At 37.1% G+C, this 12453-nt stretch overlaps 1 protein-coding gene across 1 annotated transcript; it reads right to left on the bottom strand.

Annotated features, from left to right (window-relative positions):
- Window positions 1-1949: 1949 nt before the first annotated feature.
- On the bottom strand, window positions 1950-5482 carry lum (lumican). The gene is made up of 3 exons (XM_039667596.2): window positions 5216-5482; window positions 3587-4492; window positions 1950-3509 (listed from the first exon to the last, which is right to left on the bottom strand). Exons 2-3 carry the CDS (start codon window positions 4464-4466, stop codon window positions 3355-3357), a joined length of 1035 nt encoding a protein of 344 aa, XP_039523530.2. The 5' UTR covers window positions 4467-4492; window positions 5216-5482; the 3' UTR covers window positions 1950-3354.
- Between the last annotated feature and the right edge of the window lie 6971 nt (window positions 5483-12453).

Raw genomic sequence — 12453 nt, 5'->3', positions numbered from 1 at the left:
CTATCCATCATCTGTTTCTAACACATGGACAAAAGAACTCCCACAATGCCTCTCTGTATAACTATCAGATGGTCACCCCAGACCCTCCATTCCTCTGGAATGCTCCAATTCTATTGTTTTAAATAAAACACTCATTTTTAGTGCTAGCTTAGACTTGTGCTGAAGTGCCTGTCATGAACGTGTGTTTCAGGATTGAGAGACAGATGGGAGCAGATGGTTGGAAGAGGTAAAGGAAAGAATGGACTAAATGTTGGGATATTTTATGATTCATCCAAGGTATGTCCTGAGCCGAGGAAGGGAATGAATGTTTACAACTAACTCAAATACTGGCCCTCTGCCTGAATATGCAAACATCCAAACTGCACGTGGTATAAAAGTGTTATACCAAGTACCAAGAAATTTGTTTTCACAGGGCTGTTGTGTACTTGTTTAACACCCAAGTAAACTGTGTTTTTTTGCTAGTCGGCCTTCATCAGGTCAGTGCATATACAGTCAAAGGATAATAATAATAGTAATAATACATTCTTAAACCCAAAGCTCAAATGCCATAATGTCAACATGGCATTTAGCAGATGTAGTCGGCCATGTATTTATGTTACACAACTGCATACTTCATCAACTTTCCCATCAAATTCAGTATACTCTGACATTTTTGGTAATTTGATCATGGGATTTATGGACACAAATATTACATATATCTTCAATAAGCCTTACTAAAGCCCTTTATAGAATGATTTCATAAGCAGTATTAACTTAAATGTTCACTGTCAGTGGATATGCCACAAAAATAACACCCTACACAAAGCCTTTTCATCTTACAATCACTATATTTATATTCACAGCCTATACTTCAACTAGAGACATCAAGAGAACATGTTTCCTACATGTTATCATGACTATATTGAACAAAACTCAGAACTTTGTCCATCCATGAGTCTGGCTGAGTGGTCAGAAAGGATGGGGATGGAGGACAGATTCATACTAGAAGTTTCTTTCCATCCAACACAGTCTCATGAAAATGCAACCCGGTCTCATCCCAAGATGTCATATAACTGACGTTTTGGGACGTCTTTTGACCATACGTCAATATTCGCCTTTTTAGGGCCCCCTTAAACGTCGGTAGATGAGGTTATGGGATCCTAACTCTACCCCAAACCTAAACTTAACCCTAAACCTAACCCGTCACCTAACTGACGTTAAAGGTAAAGCGTCAGTTGTATGACGGCCCGGGATCGCCATCTACCGACGTTTAAGGGGGCCCTAAAAAGGCGGATATTGACGTATGGTCAAAAAACGTCCCAAGACGTAAGTTATATGACTTTTTGGGATGAGACTGTGTTAGAAAATGCGTATCTATACCACGAATGTCATTTCTCGTGGCATTTATACGCCAAAAATGTTTTATGCTACGCACTAAAAAACCCTGGGGTAGGTTTAGGGGGGAGGGGGGTGGCTAGTTCGTGCGTATTACACGGCAAAATGTGCATATCATATGCACGTGAAAAACGCACGCAAAAACTGTTTTTGGAATATAAATGGCACAAGAAATGACATTCGTGCTATAAATACGAACTTTCATGAGATCGGGCTCTTCCATCCCAGACAGCAGGGTTGAGAAAAGGAAATCCACATGAGTCAAGCTAGAAGATCAGTAATCAAGTTAAAAATAATAAAATATTGAGTTGCTTCCCTATGCGTAGAGGAAGCTTTTTTGTGTTTAGTTTGAGGCTAGAATCAAAATCAAGATTGATGCCCTTATGTTTATGAATCATAAGATTAATGACTCTACGAAGATTGATAATATCAACTGAAGATTCCCTGTGATGATGCTTTACAGAATTATTAGTATTGACATTAAACATTTTGGCTAAATATATCATATTATTTGAATATTGTGTATAATATTAATAGATTTATCACATGTGACTTATGTCCCACATATGTAAGAAATCTAATTTATTCAATTAAAGATGGAAAAACTTCTTTAGTATTTTTTAAAACAAAACAGAACAACAACAAATGAGGGAACGTACAACTTTTACAATAGTCGGCTAAGTTACTGTAATCTTGTGGTTCAATGATTTGACTAACATTGTGGTGATGTGAAACGTTGTATTGAATACATCAACAAAAAACTGAAGTGAAGGCAATTACAGTTACAAAATAAAGATGAACTGCATGCAGATACAGTAGAATATGGTATAAATGTCGGCAGTGTTCAAAAATTCAAGCTGCTACTACTTTGCTATTAATACAACATTTTGCCACTGTAATTCCTCAGTTAAATTAAAAAAAAAAACACACATACGATTTAGTTTACAGTTAGCTAAACCTCAGCAAATTCACACAATGTCCAGCAATATTTCATTTCAGTTTAGTGTTTCAGTTGAATTCTAGATAGCCTTCAACATCGCTGCATATTTAGCCATTTTATATACAATTAGATATTTTTCAGAACTAATTTCCTTACCGGCAGGCTTAATAATAATATGATTACAATTTTGAGCGATTAAGGTGTTAAACATGCGGAAATATTAAGATGCAGTTAGATGACGTATAGTGCAACTTTTTATAGAGTGCACACTGGGATATTCACAATTTGCACAAATATGTTTCTCTTAAGATCTGAATATCCAACGCATTCTCATCCTAGGGCGTCATCTAACTGACCAACGCATTCTCATGTTTTGGCGTCATATAGAACGCTAAAACGGCGCTATACTACGCACATGGCACCCGTTATCGTTAATATAACACGCGCTGTGATGGTAGGGTAGGGTAGTCTCATATTACGCTAAAGGATTTATGACGCCTTGGGTTCGCGTGAATATTAACGATAACGGGTGCCATGTGCGTACTGTAGTATAGCGTCGTTTTGTCATATAGTGTTCTATGTGACGCTAAAGGATGAGAACGGGCTGAACTGACGCTTTTGACCATGCGTCTAAATCCGACGCACATGGCAACCTTTGGCGTCAGTTACATGACGCGGGTAGGTTTAGACCACTAGGTGGCGCGTCTCATATTGACGCTAAAGTGCGTCAGATGTTGCCGCATGGTCAAAAGCGTCAGTTAGATGACGCCTTGGGCTGGAATATCTTGTCAAATTCAACTTCTACTCTTCGTACAATATCATACAAGATTGTGCAAGATTTTCAAGATTCCAGACTATTGCTGCCCATTTTTCATACAAACGTGTTCATGAACATTTTAGAGAGTAAATATTGCCATCAACGTGCAAGTTACCAGACGTGGTTGCCAGGATCATGAATAAAGACGTGCAGATGTCATTCAGCGTGTCTAATAAGAGCAATAGCCTTAATTAGTTGGATGAACTACTGGCGGGATGTGACCCTATTCAAAGATGATCTCTGAGGCCTGGCGTAGGCAGTTAGCCGTGTCATCCGGCATACTGCTGTGTGTGATGTTGTTTCCATCCAAGCGCAGGGTCCTCAGTCTCGAGTAGTTGACCGGGGAGCTGAACTTGCAGATATTCGTCAGGTCAAACTCTAAAAAAGTAGAAGAAATGGAGTAAAAACCATGCAAAATGGGTTGCTTGGTCAGATGGACACAGAACAAGACTTACTGCTTATCTCGTTGACTTGCAGGTACAGGTGCTCGAGCGATTCGTTGATCTCTGGAATGGTCTTCAGCTTGTTGAAAGACAGGTCGAGCTCAAGGAGAGAGGACACGTTGAACACACCTGCAGGGATTCCAGAGTCCACCAGCTTGTTGTGGGAGACGCGCAGATACTGCAGGAGCGGCAGCTTGGCCAGGTAGCCACCAGGGACGCTGTCGATGTCGTTATTGTCGGCGTAGAGCATCAAAAGCGAGGCTGGAACTCCCGAGGGAAGTTTCTTGAGCTTGTTCTCGCTCACGTCCAGCAAAAGGAGTGACTTGAGGCCTTTGAAGGCACCGGTGAGGCTCTCGGTAGTCAGCTTGTTCTTGGACAGGTGAAGGGTGGTCAGGTTTTCCATCCCGGACAAGGTGGTAGCAGGGAACGAGTTTAGCTGGTTGGCAACCAGCTTCAACTCATCCAGAGACTTCGTACGAAGACCAGGGGGTTTGGTCAGCTTGTTATGACTGAAGAGGAGCTTCTCCAAGCTGCCCAGTTTATCAATGGTACCAGCCTGGATCTTTTCGCTGGTGATGATGTTGTTGTCGAGGACAAGCCAGCGAAGGTCGGTGACGTTATCGAACACGCCAGCCTTGATCTCCTCAATGAAGTTGTTCTGTAGGTAGAGGTATTTGATTCCTGTTGGCACAATGGGAATGAACTTCAAGCTGCGGTCGTTGCAGTACATTGCTGTGGGGAAGCTGGGGGGGCATTCGCACTCCTGGGCACAATTGGCAGTTGATGCTCCCTCCACTGGTGCGTATGGCATGTAGTATTCGTCTTCGTAATCATACTGACCCAAACTCTGACATATCAGTCCAGCCAATAAGAACGAGCCGAGAGAAAACATGGCAGCACTACTTAGATGAATCGAACCTGAAGGAGAAGAGAAGAGGTTTCTTTGGTTATATAATATTACGCGGAAAAAAATGTGTAAGAACAACAGAACTTTCTACTGTGAACCTCAGACATAAATTAAAACCAGAGACATTCTTCTCATGGAAATTGATGACTTCATCCTCAAGAGTGCAAAAAGGCCTCCCCACACAAATTAGACGCACATTTCTGATGTGCAGATCCAAGTTCATCTCAAGTTACATTAACGTTACCTCCTCCTCCGTCTTTGTGTGCAATGCTGAATTCAAATTGATTGGTAAATGAACAATGCAAGAGTCCTTTTCTAATATTGGCTGACAAAATAACATTCCATGATGGTTAAAAGAAGAATAAATTGCAGCAGGTGTCACACACACACTGAATTTTGCAACACAGTATTTGTGTCAAAACAGTTCCTGGCAGGAAAATGCCAAATTTAATCCAGTACTGCAAAACCTCTCTCTGTTTAAGGACAGCATAAACATTCTTGCATGCTTAATAATCTCTTCTACCAGCTCATGCAATTCAATTCAATTCAAACAAACTAAATATCATTTAATTAAAATGTACTTCGAACTGGAAGCATCTCAAACATTACCAAGCCGAGTATCCGCAATATGTTCATACAGTTTCAGTCCACCCCAGAAAATCTGCCAAGCAGATTTCTGATAATCCAGACGGATCAAAAGCGAGCATGAGCATTCAGATGCTAGATATCCTTACCTTCCTGCTTCTCTCTCTTTGTACGACTTCAGGTAGAGTTGTGTGCGGCCCGAGGACTCTGGAGAGAAAGAGTAAGGGAGGGAGAGTGCAGACAGCAAGAGAGCGAGAGAGAGAGAGACACTCAAGCCAGACCTTAGTCGCCCAAGATTGATAGAAAACAGAAGTCGGGCGGTTCTAGTGTGTCAGCAGTTGTTCACCGTGGCACATATGGATTCTAACAAGGTTCAGGTGTAAGCAAAGCAGCTTGGGACATGTAGTCCTGGCTTCATGGGACAAAGAAGGGAGCAACGACTCACTGAGGAGGGTTTGCAAAATATATATACCTGTATAGCTGCCCCCCCCCCACACACACTTTTCCAACCCATCCTTTCCAAACAATCTACCAAAAAACAATTCAACTATTGTGTTGCTAGTAAGGATTGTGTATAAGTCGCTAACAAGCCAACAAACACCTCGACCACTGGTTCTGTCATAGCTAATGCTGAGGATTGCTCATAAAAAAATATAAAACAAAGGTTAACAAAACTATTTGGAAAATCGCCTAGAAAAAAAAGTTGGCTTGTTGAAATGACAGCTGCCTGCTATTAGACGACTAGGCTGTAAATAAGACTTGGAAAAAATGACCAAGTAAGAAGGTAGTGGGCCAAACCAGTCTTACATAACTGTGTTGTCTATCTTCAGCATCTGAACGGAGAGTGTGTCCAATTCTTAACAGCTGGTAGACTATATATCATCAAACAGTGTGCCATCTTTTAATCTTAAACCTCGTAAAAGCCAGACGGCTTCTGTCTGGCTGTGGTCATAGAGCTCTGTGATGGGCAAGCTCGCACACAGCGGTGGACTGGAACTCATACAGAGCTGATTGCAGGTCAGTTTGGCTTTAATAGCACACTTTGGCTTTTAGGAATGCAGTAAATCCAGAAAAGCAGATGAGAGGTCGGTTCTGTAAACCTTGTGTTTATCAGAGGAGATGGGATTATGTACTGGTTTAGATGACTGCAAAGTCAATAAAGATTGTCAAGATAAAATCAGCACACCAAATGTCAAATAAAATATAAAAGGAAAAAAATTTAATTCTACATATTATAATTATTAAATATTAACCTGATAAATCATACAGGACAAAAAGGTCTACACGGTCTCCAATTTACTACAAAAAAAAAAAAAAAGAAAAAAGAAAAAACAACGCGGTTGTCATTTGACAGGTTCCCTGAATGTGTTGATTCAAAGCAAAACAATAAAAATTAAAAATTATTATTATTTTTTTTAAAAGTCATGAGTAACAATGAAAAAATTAAATATAGATAAATAGAGTCAAATGAAGTAAAATGTTAAAAGAATAATTCACAATTGCACAATCACAACTCACAAATAAGTTTCTAAACGTCTATGGTCATCGTATTACTAAAAGAAAAAGAAATGAGTGAACCCAAGTGTGTTAAATAAAATTGAAATAAAATAATACATAATAAAATAAGCTAAAATGAAAACATGAGTCATGTTGGGTGACAAAAAAAAATGATGGGAGAATAGAAAACGAAATTGAGAGTCAAATACAAATACTAACTCTATTCATGCTTTAACACAATGGCATGTTTTGGCATGTCCGGTAACTGATCAGATGCAGTTGAATGGTCTTGAATTGCTCTGCAGCAGTGTGCCCATGCCTGTCAACTACACTATGACCCTATCACCCGTTCCCAATCTGTCACGTCCCCTGCGGTCATCGCTCCACTCATCTGTCAGGCCTCAGGGCAAGAGCTCATGTTTGGACATTGTGTATGAAGTTATGCAGCAGGGGCAGGTCAAGGCAAACCTGTGCAGCTCTACCTGATGCAGGTTTGCAAGACTTGCAATTGCTCTCAAACCATGTAAAAATGCTACATCTGCAGGGCGACTGAACAAATCTGGCACTTCTTTTTCTAACAATCTTACATATTGCTTTCTGGAATGCCATTTCAAACACACCCCTGTAGTCAGCTCATTTATTAAATGCCCATAACTGGTGGTGATTATCTTTGTTTAAAATACACAAGTGTTGTGATACTAAAATACTAAACACTTGTGCATTTTTAACAAAGATAATCACCACCAACTGAGCATTTAATAAATTGCCTTTAATGAATTTAAAATTGTAATAATTATTTTTTTTTCATACTTTGAATTTGTTTTTACTATTTGTTGAATTTGTTTTTTACTTTTCAAGTTAATATTTTTATAATTTAAATAATTTTTGCGTTTTTTTATTTTTATTTAATTTCAGTTAGAATTGATCTTAAATTTTTGTTTTTAAGTTTTAGCTAACTATAATAACCCTAAAATGCACTGTTAAACAACTACGGATGTAGTTTTATAGTAAAATAGTGTTTGTAAAGTAAAAGAAATATGAATAGTGCCACATAATTTGTAGGGAGAAGGTCATTCCCAGAACCATCATATTTGTTTGGATTTTATTTTCATTTTAAAAGTTACTTTTTTTCCCTATTTTTTGTTAATGTATCATATGTGTATTTTTTTATAACCTGATACATTGTTTATGACATTAATTAACTGTCAAATCTACAGTTACCGACCTATAACATTGTCATAATATATATATATATATATATATATATAATTATTATTATTATTATTATTATTTTTTATTTTTTTTGGGAGAAATATTCTGACAAATACAGCTGTCAATTTCATGGTACAAATATATTTCTTTGACCACAAAGCCAGTGTCTACGCCTGCCTGTTTCCAGCAATGACGTTAAGTATTTTGTATAATACAGTAAGTATTCTGTTGTCTAGCTGTGTTCTCTCTGTCTTTCCTGTCTGGACACATGGAAAATGAGAACCTCAGCATCCTAAAGATCACTGGAAAGATTCTCAACTCTAGTTCCATGAACAGCTCCAGCATTGACCAACTTTGAAGTGTTTACTGAGAGATTTGTCTCTTGTTGAGTATCATTTCCTCTTTTCATCTCACCTACATGAGTTTATAGTGACGTTAATGGATATATTCCCTCTGTCTACGCACAGGAAAGTCTACAACCTCAGCTTGGTTTCTGACAGCGCCAGACACTTCCAGTCAAGTTTCCTAATTTCCAGCTATTTTCCTGGCCTGGACACTTTGGAGACAAGACAAAACTGGTTGTTTGCAGACTGACTAAATTAAACCACATATTATGAATGTTGATTCTTCAGGTCTTGTCTACAGCTTTACAGCGTTTCCTCTCCTTGGTTTATGGCGTTATTTCCACCTGATCTGACATTTACAATTGACTTTTACGCTATCAGGTTGCTTCAGTCATACTAACCAACAGTTTTTTTGCCAGCTGTTTATTGAGCAGAGTCATGATACTCATTTAATCATATCGGAGGAGTACCACATATGGTTCCCATTTCAATGCATGTCTTTGTTTAGCCACACACAATTCACATGGTTTCAAAAATGCAGAGAGAGCTGACTAAAGAAAACAAAAGAAAACACTGTAAAACTTTGCACGGTGGATTATGTTTACAGTGAAACAGTGAGTTCATAAACCTTGGTCAAAAGACTGTGATAGTCAGTCAGCTTCATTTTTACCAGTTTTATTGACTGTTAGGTCCTTACTCACTATATCTTTGAGATTATGCTAAATTAAGAAATCATAACATTACTTTTAAAAGTATGCATCGTAGTAACTAATTGTGAAATGAAATACTTTTTTTATGGACAGTGTTACGTTACTTTTTCATTACTTATTCTTAGCTGGGCTGGGCTTGATAACCAAAAAACAAAAACAAACAAAAAAAAGTTATATTTTTGACAAATATGAAGGCCATGTCACATCAAAAGTGAAATGAATATCCCTCAGGCTGAAGGAAATGAAAATTCAAGGCTGTTCGGTAATGGGCACATATATGTGCTTCCATTCTGGATCGCAGAAGAACAAGAAAGTCATAAATAACATAAATGTGATGTTTATCTAAAGTAATTTCGCTTATTAGTAAAGGCATTGGTTAATAAAATGAGATTAAATACATATTTGTTTAATTTAACATTTAATTAATGCAAGTTGGCGTGATACTCTGAGTTTGCATTTTACTGTTTTTATTCAATTTAAGGAATTTTAAATCTGTTTTTGTCCAAATGAGTAAATGTATGCTCATGTAAGTCTTTTGACGTTGAACTACAGACACCCATCATGTTCATATAGTGCACACAACAGAGAGCTGTCAGTAAATGGTAAAACCTGTGTTACTTACTGATGGAGATGGATCCATTTCCATGAATAAGTTTAACTTATCAATTATTAAAAACTATCTATTTCAAACAAATCAATTCCGAGGTCTGATTTTCATGAGTCAGGAATCAAAAATATATTATAATGTTTTAGTAAAAATATATGTAAAATCTTTTGACCATACGTCAACATCCGCCTTTTTAGGGTACCCTTAAACGTCGGTTGATTGACGATCCCGGGCCGTCATAAAACTGACGCTTTACCTTTAACGTCGGTTAGGTGACGGGGTAGGTTTAGGTCTGGGGTAGGGTTAGGATCCGATAACGTCATCTAACCGACGTTTACAGGTACCCTAAAAAGGCGGATGGTCAAAAGACGTCCCAAGACGTCATTACTTGAAGTTCTTGGGATGAGACTGTGTTACACTGCTGATTACTAATGCGCATTTTATTTTAGTTAGAAAAAAAAAATTATGTGATAATTCAGTGGAATCTGTAAAGGATATCTTTTTTAAAACAAGATTTCTACCTATCAGTTTTATTGCATTTTACTCTTTTTTTTAATCTCGTTTGAATCTACTTGGCTGTTTGCTTTGAAATACACTTAAAAAGTAATCCAATTTAATATTTTCAAATGTTGAACAAACAGATAACATAATTAAAATATGTATTACTATATATTAATATAATTCATAGCCAACATTATGTGAAGAGCTAAGTTATAAAACTTAAATAATGTAACAGTTTTAAACATTTTGTAAGTGTATTTGTTTGTTATACATATATTACAGGCCAATAGGGTTAGGTTTTGTAATTATAACAATGTTAAAGTTAAACAATTTAACTATATGGCACACTGGGTAGGTGTTTGTCGCAAATTACTAAAATGTCTTAGCTGGTGCTGTTTTAGATCAATATCCTAACCTTGTAAAATCCCTCCAATCCCCTCTCTCCTCGTAATTAGCAAGAGCTTTTTAGGCAGACGCAGTTTAGACACAAATAGTCAAGTGTTGGGTGAACAAATGCACCTCAGACACCTCAGGACTGCCACAAACAGACTCAGCGCTGAGCCTCACATTGGCAAACACACTCACACACACACATGGTAGCGCATGTGCCACTGGGCGGCTGCAAGGGTAAGTTCAGACTTCAGTATATCCACTTAATATAATACCAGCAAGCCATTAAGATGTCACAGCTCACACACTTGCATGATGTGGAGGCATGTGAAACAGAGCTCAAAGCTCTCACAGTACAACGGAATAAGCGTTTCCCATTCTGAGAGTGACGTCTCTTCTGTCATCATGTGATGCGATTCATTCCCAACCCTATATAACATTACTTATTATGACATCATTTTTTAGTGCTGTCAGTTTGATGAACATAACTAGTCCAAGCCCGATTAAGCTCATACTTCTTTTTTTGTTTTAATAAAACAATTTTAGCTTTATATTTCACAATGTGACTTTTTATTTTTTATTTATACTAATAACGTATTTATTAATAGGCTATTTTGAATTATATTTTCAGTTTTCACTTTACTTTTACTTTAAGTGTGCAGAATCAGACACTTTTAAATTGATTTAAAATGTAGGCCTAATTTTCTTTCTAAATACACATTCAAGGTCTAATTGTTAATAATTCATCACTTCACAGACTTGTTGAACTTGTTACACCATTGAAGCAAATCTCCCATTTGGACGATGCTATCTAAATGTTTCACAATAAAACGTGTTTTTGGGGCATTTTTATTACTTATTTTTTATTTTATAAATAAAACAGAAAACACCAATACTGATGCTGATATTCCCCTCTGCTCTTAGGTTTAAAACTATTCTTTACTAGTCAGATGATATTAGCTCTTTCCCTTTAAACTGCCACAGTTAAATAAATATATCACACATACACACAATCAATCCCTCACTGTGTCCTCTCCATTTCTCTCGTACGCACACATTGCACTTTAACACTGAGTTGTAGAGGAGGGGCTTAATTATTAAAGCTCATTTGAGTTCAAATAGTGCAGCACAAAATAGTCCACAAGGCGGCACCAGAGAGAAACGAGAGAGAATCGGGTGGCTTTGTTACGAAATTGGTGAACGAAACAGACACCTGTGTTTTAGGTTTTAATAATGTACACCTCTGCTGTATGCTATATATCTATATATCAACGTATAGCTTTGCAAACTATCATATAACAGTATTAAAGTAGGCTGAATGTTTTTATTTTTTGCTGTTGTTAGTTATCGTTCAGTTTCTTGCCATTACAGTTGATCAAAATACACCAAAGCCAAATAAGATCTTCACTTATAATATTTTCAGCATTTCCAGTTCATCTTGTGAAGTGCCAGATTCATACGCTTAAATTGGCTATGGACTGTCGTTATCCAATCAGGAAATGGCCTAATATCTTTTTTCATCTTCACAAAGGCAACTATTAACTAACATCCTTCCAGTTAATCCCTGTGTTTAGAGAGACTCGTGACTATTTTTTTATTCTCATAAAGTCTGTTTATGGTTAACCCTGCCGTGGTGTATTTGAGAGGACACACAATTAGAACTGATATTGTAAAAAGCTGCTATTCTATGCCAGAGAAAACAAAATAATATTTCAGTTCAAAATACACTTTAAAAAATGTATTTAAAAATGGGTTAAAAATGTATTTAAAAAATACAGTTGAAAGTGAAAGTTGAAGTTGGGTCAAAATTTGAAATTATTTTTTTAACCCAACATTTGGGTTTGTCCATATTTGACCCAAATTTGGGTCGAAACAACCCAGCATTTCTTTAGAGTGTAGAACGTTGAAACGAATTAAAGGAAATTAAACCACACAATTAAAAGTATTTAAAATGAGCCCATAATTTCATAGGGAAAAAAATGTTCCCCTGTATAAAACTTAATTTCTTTTGTATTTTAAGTCTTCGGACAATGAAACAGCCACATGAAAGGCTCTGGAAACCTTTGTTCCTTGGATTGACTTTGGAATGGATCCCTAAAAGTGCTATAATATTGAAATAGAGAGAG

Source organism: Pimephales promelas, chromosome 24, assembly GCF_988280905.1.
Source record: "Pimephales promelas chromosome 24, fPimPro1.hap1.1, whole genome shotgun sequence".
NCBI lineage: Eukaryota > Metazoa > Chordata > Actinopteri > Cypriniformes > Leuciscidae > Pimephales > Pimephales promelas.
The sequence above is the reverse complement of the archived record's forward strand: the minus strand, read 5'-3'. Positions and strand labels throughout refer to the sequence as shown.

What these genes read in the sequence shown, in the direction of transcription:
- lum (XM_039667596.2), bottom strand. Translation starts at nt 4,466, where the DNA reads ATGTTTTCTCTCGGCTCGTTCTTATTGGCTGGACTGATATGTCAGAGT. An exon ending in GCAAGTCAACGAGATAAGCA is followed by an intron (nt 3,510 to 3,586) that starts GTAAGTCTTGTT and finishes CTACTTTTTTAG; the next exon opens with AGTTTGACCTGACGAATATC.